Raw genomic sequence first — 21490 nt, 5'->3', positions numbered from 1 at the left:
GCTATGGCCTAGTTCTGATTGATAGATAAGATTATAATTTCATCACGTAATTAATGGTGCAGTCTACACTTTTGAGAGCTCAGAGGACTGAATGGCACCATGGGTTTACAAACCAAACAAACATCACCCATGTACCATACTCAAAAAAAATCTACAGAAACTTCTGGCAACATTATTTAAATAAAAGTGTGAATGACAGAAGTTTATTAAATGCATTCTTGAAAAAATTGTATCTTTCTTAAGTAAGGATTTCTCAGTATGGATGTCATTGTAAAACAGTTTTGAAGCAAGTCATAACTTAGTTAGTTACTTATTAACAGGTTGATCAATAAAAAAGTCACTTTACTTACTTATGTATGGTAGTCTTCAACCATATTTAAACAAATGCACTGTGTGTGCATGAAGGTGTCTTCCTTCACATGCTAATGTCAGTGCAGCATAGCTGGAGAAGATCAGCCCCGGTGTGTACTTCTAAACATTTAGAATAAGCGCTAGGCAAGATGTTGCAGCAGTTCTTAGATTCCACCCCCCTCCCCCCCCCCCCCCCGCAAAAAAAGACAGACTTACCAATAATGTGTAATTTCTGCAGAAGACGACAAGTACTCCAGACTCTCCCCCACCCCACCCCTTAAAAGCACATCCTAGAAATAAGTAAGTTTTACAAATAACACACTGAAAGAGAAGACTTAGTCATGGCAATTTCACTGGAGCTTTATTGCCTCTGTTGGGAATGAGAGGGATTGTAGAAGTTACATTTGAACTTACAGAGATATGTAAATGATGGGGTTTTTTTACTAAATATAATCTCAAGATTAAGTGTTTTATATCAGGGCACTTCTAATTTTGTACATATTTATTTGATGTATAAAAACGGGTTACAAACTTGATATTCACCTTCTATTTTTTCTTGACATTTGGCAAAATTAAATTGATCCATTTAAGGGGAGGTCATCAAATTGAAGACATAAGCACTTACAAATTAAAGCAATCCAAGTAAGCAACTGTCTGCATTCTTAAAAAAAAGAAAAACCACACAAATATATAAAGGAAAAAAAAACACGTGTCCACATCTGAGCACATCTCAATACAAAATATTCCCTGTAACCAGGCATTTTGTCCTTAGAACAACACCCTGTTAAATCAATGTTTCTTTCAACTTCAGTCACTCATTTTGAAAAACTTAAGATGCCATCATAGTACAAATAACCCTTTTCTGCAACATAATTAGTCAAAGTTTTATGTATTTCTTTATAATTACACAGTAATTATAAGCGTGTAGTACCAAACTGATGACAAGACTATTTTGTTGAAAAGATCTTGCATTCAAAAGGAATATTCTTTAAAACACCACGGCATAGCGCCACTACCCAATCTCAGACTTCTTTCTTTGAGGGACAAGTCTGTATTGGGATAAAAAGCAAGTCAGTTCTCCTTCCAAACACAGCATACTTGAACTAATCAATCTGAAACTGTACCAAAACCCTCAAGACAGAAAACAGCACGCAGAGATACCTTGTAGAGCTTTTTTCCACCCACACCCCCCCCCACCCCCGTACGTTCAAATCCCCATTTATATTTACACAAAACTGAGAAAGGAAATACTGAAAGCAGCAAAACACACAGTTTTTTTGGCATAGCCAATTCCAGTAGCTGGAGAAAGATTGCTATGGGTTTTTTTGGATCTGTAATCTTGAAATAAATGCACAATTGGATTTCCTTAAAAGAGCACTGCTATAAGGGGAACTAGCCTTATGGTCAACTTCAGAGAATACAAATAAAAAAATTTTTAGCAGTTTAATAGTAAATTTTTTCCTAAAATATTTTTAGCATCTGCGTAAAAGTGTTCTGCTGTTTAGTGCAAGTACCAATTACTCATTTCAAAAGTAATTCTGGCCTTATCATGGGACTATGTAGAGCATGGACTTAAACCTCTATCCTTACTTGTAGCTATAGTCTTTTTTTTCCTGGAGCTTGGTATTTTCCAGCTTGGTTTATAGAGTAGTATTTATCAGATCTCTTCACAAGTAACTAACTGAGGAGAAAAAGACCATGTTTAGCACAAAAGCAGCTCAAGAGCTCTTGTAGTATTAAAAATAAAGAAGAATTGCATCTGCTAAAACCTGTTTTGAACAAAACGAACGATTTAGTTAAATGCAGTAAGACAGTAAGTAGTAGTGATGGATCAACAAAATAATTTAAGCAAACAAAGCCAGTGTAGTATTTTGTATCTGATTTGCGCTTGTTTGGGAAAGCTTTACTCTTAATTTCTGTATTTGGCAACCACAGTGATATGTCAATTTAAGGAAAACTCAACAAAATAATTAAAAAATGGGTGTCATCCATAATGGCAGTACCTATATGTTATAAAGATTCAACTTTCTTCTCAGGATAATGGTTTCAAAACCTAGATTCACATCAAACTCACCACCTTCTTGTACAACAGGGCCACTTGTTTCGTCATACCTCAACCATAAAAATTCCATGTCTCAATTTAAAATACTGTATTGTGTAGCAAACATTTAAGACACAAATTCAGTATATTCAAGTTTTAGATTTCCACAGAAATGAAAAACCTTTCTTTGATAGACAGATAAGCATTTCAAAACTGTAATGAAATCTGATTTCTTAGATAATAACCTAGAGAATATTAGATTCTATCAGGACGCACACAGCTTATCTCAATAACGTTCACTGAAGGCTGACTATAACATTAAACACGGGTGCTTTAAGTGCACAGTAGTTGTGTCGTACTTCAACTGTTCTCACAGTCAGCTGATGTACAATCAAACCATTCAGATAGGCACCTAGATACCCCAGTATCAACAACCTTGGGTTTTCTTGGTTATTTCTGTAATTGTTTTTACCAGATACTCAAACTCACTTAGACGATACCTGCACTTTTCCAGAAAAGAAAAAAATATATATATATATATCGGACCCAGTACACTTAAATATATCACTCTTACAGGAAGTGCTATCAATACAGTCTTTGCAACTAGCCCCAAGTGTATATTTAAGAATTCTTTTAAAAATTGTTTTGATGTTGATCTGTATAATTCAGATGCCATACAACAGTTGTCTGATGATGACCAGCATTGTGCTTTATGTGAAACCAGAAACCTCAAAATAATTATAAAGCTTCTAGGACTTACGGGAGATGAAACTAGGGTAGTCCACAAAAAAAAAAAAGTAAAATCCATGATGAATCCACAATGTTGGAATTTTAACGGGCAAGAGTGGTCCAGACTAGAAGAAAAGCCCAAACCACCAGTAGAAGAATGAAATATGATATGGTCCAAGATGTATTCTTAAAGGTTTGTCTCAACCCTCAGCCATACTGTGAGGATTGATCTTCAGTTCAGTCCAGCCAGCAGAAATTGACTGTGCAATTTTCCATTTCAGGTATTTGTACAGACTATGTACACTCTAGAAGGGTCCTTTAGTGCTACACTGTCGTACTTTTTGTCCCAGCAATTTGAGGGCGTGCAAATTCCACAAAGTCATCAATAAGAACTGGCCATGCCCCTAAAAGAAAAAAAAAAAAAAAAAAAAGACCACAACATAAGAACTCAGCTCAACAAGGCATTCTTCTCAAAGCTTCAGATCTAAACAAGTTATTTACTTTCCAGTCTTAACTAGGCATACTTTCAAGCAAAACATTTTAATTTGATTTTCTTGCTTGAAATTTAAGAGCTGGTTAAAGATTTCTACTTCCTTTAAACCCAGTTAATATACATCCCTTTCACAAGCCATACTTCCTTCATCTTCCTGACCAAAAAAAGAAAAAAAGCAGCAAGCTAACAAAAATTCTAGCTTAAAACTGTCCCGGTTTTGGCACCAGAACTTGATCTCCAGGGTGGCAATAGCTGCTTAAAAAATGTTGAGCACTGGATGAAGCATTCTGTGCTGTAAGCAGCAGCATATCTTAACACAGTACAGCATTTACTGCTCACAATTTAATTTTGCATGAATGCAATGCTCATCTGTTAGCATCAGCATACTTAGCCATACCTGAAAACAGCAAAATGCATTCTGATAGCCAGCAGTATAGTATAATGCCCTAGAAGGCTGGTATTACACTACATATACACTCTTCCGTATTCCGTATCAAGAGATAGTTAAAATGCATATCAATATTTTACATATTATGGGCAGCCATACCCAAAGAGGTCCCCAGTCATGTGCATGATGGTCATGTGAAGGTTAAAAGTAATTGTGGGCTGGGTTCTTTTTTTTCCCCCCTTAAAATATTTTTATGCTAAATCATTAGAACATGTTTTCTGCCTTTAATCTTTCTAAACTACATTGATTTATTGTGGGCAGCAGCCCATATGCTCAATGGTAAGGGAATGAGAACTGTCCATCATTATTAAATAAAGTTGTAGAAGTTTGCTCCCCTCTGCTCTGGAAGTATCAGAAGTTTAGTTTCCTCCACTCACTGAACTGATCTGCCGCCAACGACTGAAGGTAATTAGCTGTTCTTGGCTACAGATGGACTGGAAGAGGAAAGATCAATACAAAAGTTTACAAGAAACACAGTTTGTAGGAAATAACTTATGTTTAGCAATCCCTGTATGCTGCCAGCTTCACTTTAATATTACTACATGTCCAATCTTCACATAAACTGAAGCAACCAAACTTAAAAAAATATTCTCAGCTAAGAGATGCAATAACCAGAGGACCCTACGAAGAAATGCACAGGCCATGAATCAGTTACTTAGTTGTAGATGCCAAGAACTGTGCTGACAGAGAATCTGTGTTTTTTAAATGGACAAATATCAGGGTTTGTCTCAATAAGAAAGAATTGGTATTTGAGCTCAGACAGAAGAAAAAAAAGAAAATGGATTTAAGAAAGTTTCAGCATTTCTTTTTTAAACCTGCAGTAATAAACAGATGATAACAACATGCATTAAAGTAGCCCTAACTGAACTTTAGATCACCAGTGATATTCTAATTATGCTGTTGTTAGACAGCTGTGCCAAAGCAGATACACAGTAAAAAGATGTAGCATAAAACACAGTTAGAAGAAGTTAATAAAAGAAAATGGAAACGTTTACCTTCCTCATCATAGTTAGACATATCATCTGCTATCATTGTACTAAAGTCTAGAAGGAGATTCCAGGTATCCTTAGGAATTGATCTTTTATGATGTTCCTGTTTGGAGGGGTGGAAAATTTATGTTTAAAAAAATAAATTAAAAAACCCTTATACCCATTCATTTTTACTGTCTTGGACGCATCCGTATCCCCAAAACATATTTCTCTTGTGCACACTATGAAGTGCAGTATGTGGAATCTGGGTCAAATAGTCTATTTCATCTACTCAATAATTTAAACATATTTATCCTCCAAGTTTTGAAAATACTGCAGTCCAGTTTATATAAAGATTTAAACTTACCAACAAAAATTTGTTCCACAAGTCTAGAAATTTAAATCTTCCATTAAGTACTAAATTCCAGTAGGCAATGGCCATTTCTAAATCTGAAATATTAAAAACATTACTTTTAGAGATATACATTTCAAATATACCGTCTCCACAGGTATCCAGGATGAACCATATATTCATAAAGGTGAAAAGATTAATCTAATGCATAAATACTCATGGATCCTTTATAAAAAGGCAACCATAAACAAAACGTTACACAAATATTTTATAGATTTTGATACTATCGCTTGAATATAGAAGAACTGAAAATTGCCCATATTAGTATCTAAAATGTCCAAAACACACAAGGATATTTCATATGCCTTTTGCTATCTAACAATATTTTAGTTAACATTCAGTGAAATATTTTTGTCTTAGAAATGTTATTGACTTGAAAAGAAAATTTGGAGTATTTTATAGTAAGATCTGCTTTAATTTTTTTTAATATATAAAATACAACTTACATAAAAGTAGCTTTTTATTATTTCATTTTTAGAGCAACCTTGTTACAGGTGCTGGCTTTGTAACATGGCTTTTGTCAAGTGCTCGTTTCTGCAATCAGGTTTCCTTTTGAAAAAAATCTTCAATTACTGTACAAGCAGATGGTTGATAGTTGGTTTGTTGGTCTTTTTTTGGTTGGGTTGGGTTTTTTGTTGGTTTGGGTTTTTTTTTTCCCCTGAAGACTCCTGTTAAGTTCTTGCTTGTTTTGAATCTCTTTCTCAGGATGACTGAGAAACCTGAATTGACACAGCTCAGAAACAACAACCTACTGCCTGTCAGGCAACTGCGCGCTGCTGTCAGCAGTGGGTGCTGTTACAGTGTAATAGTTAGAAAGAGAGACTGGTTAGTCTAGCACGTAAGGGAAAAAAGAAAAAAAAAAGACAGACCTCACCTCCCTGGTATTTGCCAAAGGCTAAACTGACATGCGTTTACTGTGTATTAGTGGCGTACAGTAAGGTGTCAGCTGATAAAAGAAAGTTATGTATCTGAGCTCTAAATCTCTACCTAGCGTGATCTCCGTTACCAGGAATTAACAAGGACCTCTGTACTGTATAACAAAATGCTATTAACTCTGACCTTACTGAATTCAGTATCCACCACCAAGTACATACCCTAACCCCAAAAGGCTACCTAGTTAAGTGACCTCTTTTTTAACAAAAGCTCATATATTTTGCAGTCTAGCAAATCTCTTCTTCCATAAACAATCCTCTTGTGAGAGCAGAGAGGCACATGATCAGCTGCACCTCAGGAAAAAAAAAGAAAAAGAAAAAACCTGACACAATCCCAGAAAACCACTCCCTTCCCCCAGACACCCAAACTATTTAAAAAACCAGGGAGGTGGATCTTAGAGGTGACAGCAATAGCAAACAAAACAAAGCATGAACTCCACATTGCTGGAGGGAAAATAGATGGTGATGGGGCGAGTTTATGAATTTTTAGTATCTTTGATATTAAAAGTTCTTCTCGAACAGCATATTCACATTAAAATGCTTCCTGACCAAAGTAAAGAATAAAATTTGTGGAGGATTTTCCAGCAGCTGCAGAGGGGTGTGATTTCAGACAAAAGTGTAAGTTTGAGTTTTGAGAAGCAGAGACTAATTAAACAGAAGTCACTACTCCTCAGTAAATAAGCTAGATGTGAAAATGACAACTTTTTAATTGAAGAATGTAAAGGCTACGTATCTCTCTAACAGAAGACTCAGACACAAAAATATGTACTTCAGCTTTCAACTAAAACTACTATCTTTCTAAAAATGAATAGATACAAACTTCAGATTAAGCTGATCAGTTCCTCAAGGAAACAGATTAGAAAACTAAGTTTTATTTACTTGTGATGCATTAATAGCAGGCATACAAAACATGCAAGGTCATCAAATTGCTGCATATTTATAGTGGTTTATAAACAAATACTATAAACAAACTGTGCATTTCAACATGCTTATAAATTTTTGAGATTATTCTTGTGGGTAAGCAAAGGCCTTTAAAAAACAGATCTCAGGAGGCTGCAACCTCGAACTCATTATGTGAGTCCAAACATGTAAAGCACAAAAACATAATGTCTTGAGACAAACTGCATATTTTAAAAGAAATTTTTATGAAATCACAAAATTCAAAAGTAAAGATATAATTTTAGGTTTTCATAAGAAAGTGAAAGAATGCTTAGGAAAGTCCTTATGGATCAAATGTGAAAGTCTCAAAATGTATGTTCCATTCTGAGTTTTATCCAGAGAGATGCAAGCGAAGCAAACAATGTTTAAGATGAACCTCAGCTAAAAGGTATTCTCAAATCATACGAAAATATCACAAGAACTTTTAAGACATCCATAGCACTTACATGGCAGTAAGGATTATGAAGAGGAAATGCATTTCCAGAACCATGCCTGAACTACTACACAATGTTTGGAAGACTAGAGACCAATATACATTAAAATCAATTTGCAAGTTCCTACAAGCAGTTATTTAGACACTCCAAAATTAATTGCCTAACTAGGAGCACTTACTTTTCAGCACTGTACTTCTCCCAATATTCTTTTGCTTCAGGGTTGCCAGAATTATTCTGCCCTATCGTAAATTCATGCCTAGAACTGTGTATTTATTGGCACCAAAAGGGTTGGTAAGCATCCAGATTTTAAGCTTAGTTCTACATCACTTCCAGACACAGATTTTTAAATAAATAAATAAATAAATAAAAATCTTACACTATGTATATGCTATATGAATCTGAGAAAACTATACTTGTCTTTGTCACTCTTAAAGCTTAACCTGCATAAAGAAGCTTTAAGATGAATGAGAAAAAGCAAGAGACTTAGTTTTCCTGGTAAATAATTTTTACTGAAGTCTGTTCCATCTGGGATACTCAAAAGATTCATTTCCATACAGGACTAGGGGGAAAAAATTTCAGAAAAAGAATGCAAGTCTTCCTTATACCTTAGAAATATAGAGAAGAAAGTAAGAGGCAAGTTCTACATCAAACAGTTCTGTTATTCTGAAGCTTTAAGAAAATATAATTAAAAATGATCATGCAATTATGATATCATTGTGATTTGTCATTTCACTTTTACCACCTTACAAGGATTCTGCAAAGTACTCCTTGTTGTATAAAGCTGTTTAAAGATTAAAAACAACATACAAGTGTTACAACAGTAACCATAAAAAAACCCCAAAAATAAAAACAAAACCCTACAACCATTCACATTACATAAGGGATTCCACACTGACATTCTCCATAACCTAACTTCTATCTTCTCACAATTCAATTACTGTCCACATTTTCCTTGTTGTAGCAGCCTAAAAAAAAATACGAGTTTCTGCAAGAAATAAGACTCAGCCTATTCATTTATTTGCAGGATTCAGTTCTGACTACATGCATGCAAAAGTATTTTTAAACAGTTTTGCAGTGCTCTTTTAGCTTCTTCAAAGACAATGAAACTCACAATCCAACTGAAAACAAAAATCAGGATACAGAAAGATGTTAAAGAATGACACAGAGTCAAAACTAAGACATGGATCTTTTGCTCATCTACTTATTTTTCAATATTCATTTTAAGCCAGAAGTTGGTCCCCATATAAAAGACAACAAAACCAAAGCAGAATGCTCATCTTTTCACAGTGCATGAATGCAAAGCTGGTCAGTGGCAGTCAGTTTAAGGCATTTTCATTACTGAGAAAAATAAATTCACAAGCTGCCAAGGAGGAACCTACTTTCAGTATTTTATTCCTTCTCAAAAGTAGAATAGTTAACAGTTACAGAGTCAAGAAATTCTAGTTACAGAGTCATGAAATTCTAGTTATGGTTAACATCTCAACTACACTGTATATAAATGAATATGCATTCTGGTTGGTTAACATTACTGCTTGAAAGAAATTTTTGTTCCCTCATTTTTGCTGTTTTGAATCTGTCGATCTACAGTTTGTTCATTTAGTTCCATCCGAACTGTGGTGTTTTGTCATGTTTTTGGTGACGGTTTTTGTCTTCCAAAAAATTATTTTTGGTAAGTGATTCTTCCACTTCACCTGTTGCACTAATCAAAAGCACAACAATCAGCAGAAGAGCTCTGAAATAACAGCGGGGGGTGGGGGGGAAAGGCTGGTAATAGATGCCTACCTACAACAGCACAACAACAGGCATCAAGCCCAGAATATAGAAATCTATTTGTATTATTCCAATTCTATTTTGGCAAGACATTTGCAAGCATTTTTGGTGTTAAAAGAGACTATACAAGTGTACGTTCATGGAAATCAGTTCTACAGCTTAAATTTATCCTAAAAGTGAAAATTCAATTAATCTGCAAATTCCGAGGGGTATAATCATGCCTTTAATGTAAGGCCATAATCAATTGTGCTTACTGAGAATTGCACACACTCCTGGTGAAAGAATAAACGCTCGCTCATAAGATTTTGTAGTCTATACTAATGATGCAGACATTTCTATCAATTTGAACACCTTAAATTGACATCTATCTTTCACAAGAGAGAGAGATGTATTTTATCCCAAGGGTGGCTATCTTTCAGACTCATTGGATCACAATAATATTTTCACTTACTGCTTTAATCAGTCATTTCCCACGTTTATGAACAAATAATGTTTATAATTAAGAATACATACCTAAACCTTTCTGTCCCGGATTCTTTGCAAAGTTGAAAGTAAACTGATAAAAATCCTTAAATCTTCCTGGTTCTTTTAATTCTTGTTCCATTTTAGGAATCTGGGCCTTCAGTTTTTCTATGCTGTCACATCTGTATTTTATAAAGCAAGTTCATGTTTATTTGTGTATTATTCATTTTGCCATAAAATACGAGTTATAACTTAAAGAAAAACTTATAAAATTTTTGTGGAATACAATACGATTATCAAAACAAAATTCAGGAAGCCTTTAATTAGTCTGCACCTATAACAACAAAGAAATGAAATTGTTGTGTTTCTTCACATTGCCATTTGCACACACTAGCTGATACATCAGATTCCATAATCCACAAGATTTTTAGAAAAATGTGATAAAGAATACTACATTCTCATAAGGCAGAGAAAACCCAGGTACGCTAGACTGCAGACCAACATCCTTGCTTTACCTACTTGAGTAGCTCTATGGCAACTAACTGAAATACTCACACAACCAAAGCAGTAGCACTCAAAGTTGTCTCCCTTTTTTTGGTCACTAAGCATCTAGCACATAGACAGCAGATGCATTTTTACAGAGGCAGACAAGCGATGCTAGACTCTGAAAAATCTCTGAAGTCTGAAAGGACAATGTGATTGTGAATGTCTCAAAATAGGGCTGTTTCACTATACGTTCCATTTTCTGACACTGGATTACACTGTCAGTGTCTAATACTTACGGCACACTTACCCTAGCTCAGTCATTCCATCCATGAATTCCAGCTTTGAAAATTCACACTGTGTTGCAGCTCGGAATTTCCATGCAATAATGAGTACAGTAATGCTGGCTGGGTCAAGAGCTAGATCATCACAGAACTGCTGTATGCCATCTATACCAATTTTGTTTTCATCTTGAGGATCTTTGGGATATAAAAGTAAGTAGGAAGGAAAAACAGATTTTTGAAAAAACTAGTTTATTCAACAAGAGTATTTAAGATAAGCAAACATTTTCAAGAAGTCATTTTTGGGATCAGCCCTCATGAGCGAACACCTTAAAAACAAAATTAAATCAGTATTTTCAATGGTTAGGCTTTAACAATTGAGGAAGTTACTACAATAAAGCCTCCTATACAATGAAGCTTATGTCATTTTCATTGAGACAAAAGCACCACAAACATTTGTTTTCTGCCTAATAATATGCATGATATCCTGAGTCATTCCATACAGAGAACAATAGTCCTTTCCCACCAGCACACTCAATTATTGGCATCTTTGGTAAGACTGCCAATCTGTGTACCATTATAAACAATTCTGCAGTGTCCATTAGCAAGCTGTACTGATACAATTACCAAATCTGCCCATAAACTACTAAGTCAACACCAGTTTTATGCATTTTCTGGTATCACCAGCATGCATGAGATTGGACATGGTAACCTCCAAGAGGAAAGTTATGTTGCCCCATTACCGATTCCAAGTCAGCCAAGCACACTCCTCTTTCCCCAAATGAATCAACATCTGGTCTGGAAGTGGGATGCTCACATTTCAAGTGCACTAACAAAGATATACTAACGCAAGCCAACAAAGACTTCAGGAAAATGGTATTTGGATTATGCACGCTTATGAAAACTGACAGAAAACGTAGCACTCATTTTTAGATTTCTTTAAAGTGCTAAAACACAAAATTTGTTCTACTGTACTGAATCCACTTTACTATTTGTGGTAGGATATCATCAGTTAAACACTGGCTATGTAACAGATAAAGAGACTTTGTTTTCTTTTCTGCTCTGTTTGTAACTATCGGATAATAAGCACAAGCTGAATAAAAATTAAGGTAGAATCCATCCTTGGTATGCAACCTTTCACTTTGTCAGGAGCAAGTCCTGAGTGATGTTCTTTCCCCAGAAGAATCACCTAAAATCCATGTTAACCATTACACTTACTCACTGTACACACAATTCCAGTTCCAGACCCTAATCTTGTATAAATGTACCTTTATCTAGAGCACATAAAGCAAACGCTTTATGTAATCCTTGTGAAGCAGAAGCCTACATATATTACCCTTATAATTTGTATTATTAGTAACAGAAAAACAAAGCTGAAAGAGTCAGTTAGGATTTCCAAGCACAAGAGCACAGCTGCAATGATACATTGTAATTAAGAACACATACATACAACTAGGCAATATGCCTTAAAACTCAGGGTACTCACCTTTGTATCTGTTATATAGTTGTTCTAACTTCTTTCTGTCCAATGATCCTTTAACGGTCTCTCGTATATAAAGTTCAGGATTTTGGAAAAAGTTGTCTGTTGCAACATCTAACTTCCAGTCATTTTGAGACAGACAACTCACTGCTGTCTTTTCACTAGATTGTGTGAAGACCATAAATTGACGCACTTTATCCTTCTGTGATGATTTCAACTTGTTCTAGTAAAAACAGACAATACTGTAACTAGAAATGTTTTACTGGACAAAAAAAAATCATCAGTACTGTTAATATTTTTAAATCAGTACCTTTTATAATTTTCCCAAGCAATTAGACTTTCTGTAACTGCTGAGGCAGTTAGACACTCAAACCAACACTTACTTTCTCTCTTTTTTTAAAAATTTAAACTTACCTTCATTCTAGGTACTTTACATTGTAACAAAACTGAGTTAAATCATCACAAAAATCATGCTGGCAAAGTAATCACAGAAAGAAGAAATGGGTACTCTTACTGCATATTTGGAGAGAGAGCTGAAGGGCATAGGAAATTCATATACAACTGTAAAATGGGACACCTTTCTATTTAAACCAAGTTTTGTTTTTTACAAAGAAAAAAAAAATTCTTGTCTTAATAGAAGAATGCTACACCTACCAACAAAGGGCAATTCAGATTCCTAAATAAAGCCCATGGCTATCAAAATATTTGATAGATTAATTGCCTCAACAGATGTGGCAGAACAGGCCCTTTAATAGCTTACCATCACCGAATGAGAGGCTGGCATTCATTTAGTCCCAGCTGACCGAACTAACAGCTGTTACTACAGCTAAACACCAGCTAGTGCAGGACCAGGCACAAGACCACACTGCCAGGAACAGGATCTCTTGATGTGCCTCTTGAAGGCAGCAAGGAACTAGGCTGGGTCATCCATTTCAGGGAGCAACACTCCAAAATATCAAAAAACTTTTTTTTTTTTTTCCTTAAGAGTTTTTTCACTTTGAAGGTGCTCAACTCCACCTACGTAATTTGCAAGACATTCCTGTGAGAAGGCATTGTCTCCATCTCACAGGTGCAGCAACTGAAGCTAAAAAAAGGGGTAAGTAATTTTGCCAGAGGCAGGCGGGGGAGTGAGTAGCCAAGGTGAGAGCTCTGGAATTTCAGGCCTCCTGCCCAGACCAAGAGACATCCCCCTCTGCTCTAGCACAAGACTGAATGGAGAACTTGCTGCTAGTAATTTATCAGCATAGAGCGATTCCCAAGGATATTTCTGATGAGGAGAAGCACACTCAGTATTTCAAGGGTATTAGTTACACAAAACTAACTGCTGATCAGGAGAAAGCAATCATACAGCTCTTGCACTAAATCCAAATTCAGTTCTAAAGTTCAAAGCAAAAAGACTCCTAATGTTACAACTTGGTAAATAAAAGTTCTCACTTTTAAGTCAGGATTGGATTTCTCACATAGCACAAATGTTTCATTTGCAGTTTACCTCATATTCTAACCAAATCTTGTATATTCTGTTCACTACTGTAATTTCCAAGTGCATGGCTCCTTCTCAGGGAGTCTGGGGAAAAAAGGTCAAAAAATCTCTAGGCATGATAAACTATACCCAGCCAAAGAATGAATGATTTAGGAGGAGGATGAGCTCAAACTCTTCATTCCAAAGGATAATTAGTGTCCAATCACATTATCATTAGAAAAAAAGAACTAACGCTTCAGAACACAAATTCATCTGCCCTAAAAGTCAAAATCAGTTTTCTGCCGCTTGATGACAGTGAATGTGAACACTATTATTCCCAAGAGTAGTTAAGGTACCAGCTTCAGAGTTACACCTTTAAAAAAACCCAAGGGCATCACATTTGGCTTAAACTGATACCCACATAATATACTAAGCAGACCAATACCCTTTAATTTAAGATCCCTTTAAAAAAAAAAAAAAACAAAAACAACCAAAACAACCCTGTATCTAAAACACTTAGCTGAAGCCAAAATTTTAGCATACACTGCAAACTTAAACAGTGACATTAGTGAGGCTATACTACTTCTGAAGTTACAATGTGTTGCTTCTTTACTTCAGACTCGTGAATAAGTTTCTCACATTGGACCTTTTGCTACAAACGTGTTTCTGAAACTCAGATTTTCAGAAGGGGTTCCAGGTAAAGGTCAAGCCATCAGAGCAGGTCCTGCAAAGACCCACAGCTGACAACTTGTGCACACTTCGAGTTTCACAGCAGACGCTCAGCACCTTACAATACCGAGCTCAAACTATCACAAAAATCACTTACGCTGACAAACCCATGTGGAATGACTTCCAAAACTGACTAATGCATGTTTAGTTCCAGGTTTTAAAAATATACTGTGAACTTAGATATAGTAAAAAAACCTACTGAATGAAATCCCAAATGAAGATGAAACAATCCCAAGTTTAATTTTCTGTATCAATTACCAGCTTCCTCAAATCATTTCCACACAGCCAGACTGCTGCATCGCCATAGACTCAGCTGCGCTATAGGGCAGAGTCACACTTACGACCTTAGCTTTTCTTTTTTTGACAAAACTGGTGCCTTTAATCACTAGGTTTTTGTTTGTTTGTTAACATGTACACATAAGTATGCATATCCCTTTTAATAGTGAGTATTCTGTAAAACCTCAAGAGGCTTTGTTCTGCCCTACTCTTGCAAGGGTAAACTCTAAAAGCAATGACATACAACAAGTCGTCAAGGAACAGGTTTACAAGTGTTTTGCGTGTTGTCACATAAAAGGAGAATGCAATTTATTAGATAAAAAAATTGCAGCTTTTATCACTTTTATTATAAAATTTAAATCCTATATATGTACATGAGATCTTCCTGTGCTTGAGGCTCCTTAAGTGATAGGAACAATATAAAACCTTTTTTAAAAGAACATCAAATTTGCCAAGAGTCAAGCAGCTAATGACACTAATCAGTATAGCATTCAGTAATATATTATGATGCAATAAATCACACTGTTCAGCCGTAATCTTTTTCTGGAATAACTATATTTTTACTGGTCAAATACGAGTTTATTTTTAGTGAAGAAGTGCCAAAGCCCTTTCTTTATATTTGATTAATGTTTCCGCAGAAGCTTGCCAACGTGGACGAGACACTCCACATCCTAAGTGACTGGACAACTCTTTGAAGGCCTACTACAAGACAGCAAAAAATGAAATTACTGCTGAGTTTTTATTATCCTATTATAGCTCTTCTTTCATCACATTAAAAACCCACACTTCAAGCAGGAACAGGTTCCAAGCCTTCTGCACTTTAAGGGCTATTTCTAGAAGCCGAGCTCTAACAGTCTATTATTGTTCTAAGTGTGCAATACAGAAGCCAGAGCACCCTATAACCTTTAATCCTGTAGTCATCAGGCAACAAATACCTTACACTGCAATTGTATGTGCCGTAATGCAATGCAATCCATTTAAAATATCTCAACTTTAACACTAGTTAAAAGGGAAGATAGAATTTTATTTATCTTTCTTGCTAAATACACAAGTGAAAACCAATGGAAAACAAATGCAACAAATTTGCCAGTGAGTCTTACCCCTTGGGATAAGGGGAAAAGGAAAAATTCAGATCTGCAAGCCTTTGATCAAGTTTGTGTGATATCCAAACTACCTTTTATAATGAGGATGTCACAAGAGATGGGAGGTGAACTTAGTTTTAAAACACAGAATATTGTGTAGATTCTTAAAACTATAATAATTAAATCCTTCCAGTGAACATCTGATGATACAATATTAATTTTAAAATGAAAATTTGCCTCTCCCCATCAAGTACCCAATTTGATAATTCTAATTCAATAACCCATCCTTGACAGTGACTAGTATCAGGTACTTCGGTGAAAGATTAAAAATAAAAATTTTAACAATACTTGGGCTTTTTTTCCCCGAGTATTTTTTTGTCTGGCCTCAGACTGAAACTCCCCCCATCTAGGGGAATAAGCTTTCCCAGTCTAGGGAGAAAAAAAAAAGAATGCTAGAACTGATCTGCCAACTCTGACAATATGGTTGGTTTTCCTTATGTTCTATACTCAATTTTTAGTCACCTCAGATTCAAAGGCCAGTTCTGCACACTGGTCATCAACGTTTTCTGGATAGCTGATAGCCATATGAGGGCTCCACTCTCCTGGATAATGCCCATGGGAAACAATAACAACCTTCGTCCCACACTGCCTGGACTAGAGAGCTGAGGATTCCTACCAAAACCCTGTTCTTGGACTTGGCTCAAAGGTTATATGCAGCTGCCAGCTAGACAAGCAGTGCACAATCAGTTTGAAGTGTCCCTGCCCAAAATCCCTTATGGCCCCCAAAGAAAGCATTCACACAGTTCCTCCTTAATGAGTAACTGCTTTTCACCTTTCCCTTCCCAGCTACTGCTTACAGATGATCTGATGCCTGCTAGTTTCACTGCTAACTAAAGGAATTTGAACAATGTGACATCTGTACTTTTGTTTCAGTCAGGACTCAAAGAAAAGCCTGTTAAGTTCTCATGCATGTGACAGGTAAAAGCCTTTTCCAAAATAGTATCAACCTCCACAAAGTCTAAGTTTTTATACAAACTGCATTTAAACTCTAGCAAGAGATCTGGCTACGGGAAGCATCCTTGCACTTTCAAAGCACCCCAGTGACATCAATTCAAACACAGAGTAACTTCAGCCTGCACACAGAAGAACAGGCTTGTGCATGTAATAACCTTACAGATCATGACTGCCAGTTTTGTCACATCTTTATGCACGCACTAATGGTCAAGAGAATATTGCTCCCTTACAGTGTCTGAATCATTCCACGTTGGGCTCTAACCATTGAAGGAACATACAAGACACCTGCAAATAATCTGGTTTACTGCCTGCATTCAACAAACACATAGCTAAAGCTTAAAAGTCAAAATCATGAGTATTTTTTTTTGTTTCATAAGAAAGCAAAAGTTGATCACAACAACAGAAGTCTATGAATACACCGAATTACATTTTAATCCACCAACTGTGATGGCATATATGTATACTACCAAAAAACCCCATAAAATCCAAGTTAAAGACAAAAACAATTAAAGTAAATAACCAAGTTTCTGTATAATGTAAAAAAAAAAAATATGCCCTTCAACTATATTTTATTTTCTACAGCAGTTTTTTGAAAAGAGGGCACACAAAGTAAGGTAGTAAGGACATATTTAAGCTTCTATTTCAAACTGATGTGAAATCCATTTCTCTGCAGTGGAACAGAACAAAACTTAAAAATTTACAAGGTCTGTTCAGATATAAAATCCAAGGAAAAATCACAAGCCACATAAAATCGAAGTTGCTTTTTACAGCCTTCTTTTAGTGGATAAAATCATTTTAGTACTTGCATATGGGCAGAATTCTTTCGCAGAAGAGCAATATATAGCTACCCAGAAGAATGCAATAGTTGCAACAGTGTTTTAAGATAATTCATGTTACCTGAGAGGTGAAGGAAACAGCAAAAATCAGGGCTTTTTCAATTAAAAAAGGACAAAAGAAAGCTGTCAGGTTTTTAGCATTCTTAACTCTGGTCCAGGGCAGAAGCTCTATTTAGCCACTAGAAGCTGCATTCATACCTCGTATTTGCACCGGCACCATAAAACATGAGTAAAATATCAAGAGCTACATAATAAATTTCACACCTTGTTCTCAGAGTAGTTCATATTCCTGAATAATTTTTTTCATGGCTCTAGTTAAAAGTGATTTTACAGTATAAGTTCAAAGGGTTCTCTGGTAAGCTGGGAGAGGAAACAAGATCATGCACCATCTTGTCTAGCACTCAGACTACTCCGTCCTAAGCATAATGCCAAGGATCTGCAAGTTTTACTATGGGAGAACCAAAACCAAAAACATTTAATATCAGCAAACTACTAGAGACATGAATACGCACCATACAAAATAGCCTTGCAGAATAGCTTGTTGAGTTAAACACTACATAACAATGTCATGAATTGCAATAACATTACAGGACACAGCATCAGACATGAAATTCTTGTAATACTAATTTTTTACAACTTCCTGTCACCTGAGGCTTGCAGTAAGAAAGGTATTTATCAGCATAGATGTATTCTTCAGAAAACACAAATTGGATAATATAATTGATAATGTAAATAGAGATAAGGTTAGCATTTGGCTCTGGATAAAGATATGGATACTCACAGACTTGCTTTGATTATCACACATAGTCCTAAACTCACTAAATCATTCAGGATAGTACAGGTAGTAGCTCTTCTCCTCAGAGAAGATGACTTAGAGTACCACAGACCACCTTGCTGCTCCGTCTTGATTCGCAGGCATGCTACTTGTCCTTGTAACGAGATGAAGCAATAACATACCAACAGGTAAGGTAAAGGAGACCACTTCTACAGATGCTGCTCAGCTCAAATGAAAACATGGGTAAGAGAGGGAGATTGCTATGAGCAATCCAAGGCACGCTGCCAGGGTGGTGTACCTGAGCACTGGACAGAAAACACTTTTCAAGTTACCTAAATGGCCCGAGTGAGCCTAACAGCCTGCTGTAACGGCCTCCCTTCCAGATATTGGACAAAGACAGTTCGAAGCCAGGCAACCTTTGTCCTGAAAGCACTGGCTGTACGAACACTGGTAAGACTAGATCAGATCCAGAAATGCTCTAGCTGGCAGTGCTGTACGGGTGAGTAGGAGCCAGGCCCCAGCTGCAGGAGCCTCTACCGTAGCATTTGCTGTGCTGGACAATCAACCTGGCCCCAGGAACCTGCCATAGCCACTGGAAGGACTAGCCAGGGCAGTAGCACATACAGGCAGAAAAATGGGATGTTGAATCTCATGCTGCTCAATGGGCATCTTCAGATCTCTGTGAAGAAGCCTCCCTACTCTTTCCCCTAACTAAATAGAGGATTTTGACATACCACAAGTACAGCTACAGAATCCTATACCTGGGCACTAGAAACAATTCATTCCTGTATTCACTACTTATAAAAGCTGCAGCCTGTCATTTAGTCCCACTTCAGCATCTATGTCATCCTTTCACCCGGGCGTTGGAGACAACAAGCACAACCTGTAAAATAGTTTTTTGCATAGAGCCTAACAACTATGTTTGGGGCCATGACTAGAGTATTCAGATACTCCCTCCAATCTGATAAATACCAATCTATCAATATAGTATTGTTCCACAGAATATATCTGCTAGTTCTTTAGTTAAGTATTTCCAAGAAGACTAAGCAGACAGAATTCCGCATTTTCTCACAGAAAGCTATTCTCAGAATAACGTGCCTCACTATTTCTGTTATACTGCCACTTACTACAGTATTGTTCAATTTAAATTTCTAACTACATAGCCTGTCAGTAATGTATGTATGTACAAGACATCAACTGTGTATTTCTTTTGCATACCTACACTGGATATACTGTGAGACAGCTCTAGGTGATTTTTATGGAAAACAGTCTTCATAAAAAGTTGTGTAACATTACTGCGTAAGTGCTATTTGAGACAGTCACAGAACTGCAGAATTACAATTAGACACCTCTACAGTTTGAACTTTGCCTAGACTTCAGTTTTAAGCTCACATAAAAAAACTCAAGTGAAGATCTACATCAAACTATTCAATTAAAAATTATACCAGTAACACAGTGACAAGTTTATTAGAGGTCTACAGACTGCACCACTAATTTAAATCCTGGCTGACCAAATTTTTATGCCAACATAACTCCATCAGTTAAAGGTGACATTTTTATTTTTTTAATATGCTTTTAACACTGCCTGCCAAAATAATATTAACTGCAGGTACAAGATGTCTTTATACCAATAAGTGTACACCAGTAGATCTTAGACTCCCTCCTATACCCTTCCTAAGACAATACAGCTGCTATAGAAAAGTACTACTTTAAACTGTACAGCTACAGTTAAAGCTGTACAACTTTTGTATGCAGAATCGGCCTAGTAATATGACTATGAACATGTTCCCTCGTGTGCATAAGACACTGTGCAAGAGACCAATAGGACCTCCCTTATTTAAAGCCTAAGGAATGTCTTTTTCTTTTGTTTGGGCAAACAGAAATAGCAAATTTTGTTCCAACCACTGTGGTTTCCCTCTAGAAGAGGGAAGGGATAAAGTCAGTCGATCTGAGAGTCCACAGCAAATCCTCAGCTATAAGGAAAAAAATATTATGGAGAAAATGTGAGATAGGTAGGTCCTCCTTTACAATGCTTAAACAAATAGGCGCCTTATCAAAACCACAAAACAATTTCCCAGAAATTCTCCAACGTAATCCCAGTTCAAGAAGGATCAACACATCCAAGTTTCCCAGTGAACTGACAGCACTTAATGGGCCCTGAGCCGCCTGAAATCCTGCAAAAACCTCCACGTAGCCCCTGGATTCTGGCAGCCCCCTGCACTCTTTCCAGTCACTGCTGCTCACCACCCCACACAGGGCACAGACCAAGCTGCCCACAAAACGCCTCTATTGCCCCTGTCCCGTACAAAGGTGCCTGAACACTCATATAAAGTGCAAGCAAGACCGAGCACCTCCTCGCCGTGAGGAGGCCTGACAGAGTCCCGTGGGCCGAAGGCCTCCGCAAGATCCCGGCGCCCCCCACCTAGGCCCCGGCGCTCGCCCCTGACCAAGAGCAGCCTTCTGCCTCCCGGCCCCGCGGCCAGCGGCGCCGGCCCGCCGCGCCGCCCTTCCCGGGCCCCACATGCCCTCCCCACCCTGCCTGGTGGGAGGACCGAGGAGCCCACGGCCCCAGGACATCATGCCCCGGCTGCCGGGCCCCCGGGACCGGCCCTTTCACAGCTCCCGTCGAGCCGCTCCCGGACACCCCAGCCCGCCACGACTAGGCCCCAGCTACCCCTGCGGCACCGCCACAGCTGGCCGGCCCCGAGGCGCTGGGCCGGGCCGGGCCAAGAGGCGACCCGCGAGGACACTCACCATATTGAGGGCTGTGCAGGCCTCTTCCCTCCCGGCTCAGGCGGAGACTGAGGGCGGCGGCGGCAACGGCTTCCTCCGTCGGCGGCGGCAGCTCCCGGCTCCTCACGGGCCCTTCCGCCGCCTCCCGCTCATGCGCAGTGCGGCGCATCCCCCGCGCTTGGAGCCGACGCTGCACGGCCGCGGCGCAACGGGCGGGAGCCTTCACCGGGGGGGCGGCCTGGCAGCCTCCCCTGCCCCTGGCGGGGCCGCCCCATCCCGTTCCCGGCCCCGTCCAGGTTTCTCCGGGAGCGGCGGGGAGCGGCCGGCGCCCGCAGCGCGGCGGTTGGGCGTCGCAGGCAGCCG

The 21490-nt window shown here is 37.9% G+C and overlaps 1 protein-coding gene across 1 annotated transcript; it reads right to left on the bottom strand.

Annotated features, from left to right (window-relative positions):
- Window positions 1-1569: 1569 nt before the first annotated feature.
- Window positions 1570-21229, bottom strand: DCUN1D1 (defective in cullin neddylation 1 domain containing 1). Its single transcript, XM_059822590.1, has 7 exons — window positions 21149-21229; window positions 12230-12446; window positions 10773-10941; window positions 10031-10161; window positions 5398-5480; window positions 5058-5154; window positions 1570-3525 (listed from the first exon to the last, which is right to left on the bottom strand). Exons 1-7 carry the CDS (start codon window positions 21149-21151, stop codon window positions 3446-3448), a joined length of 780 nt encoding a protein of 259 aa, XP_059678573.1. The 5' UTR covers window positions 21152-21229; the 3' UTR covers window positions 1570-3445.
- Between the last annotated feature and the right edge of the window lie 261 nt (window positions 21230-21490).

This window comes from Gavia stellata, chromosome 11 (assembly GCF_030936135.1).
Source record: "Gavia stellata isolate bGavSte3 chromosome 11, bGavSte3.hap2, whole genome shotgun sequence".
NCBI classification, from domain to species: domain Eukaryota; kingdom Metazoa; phylum Chordata; class Aves; order Gaviiformes; family Gaviidae; genus Gavia; species Gavia stellata.
The sequence above is the reverse complement of the archived record's forward strand: the minus strand, read 5'-3'. Positions and strand labels throughout refer to the sequence as shown.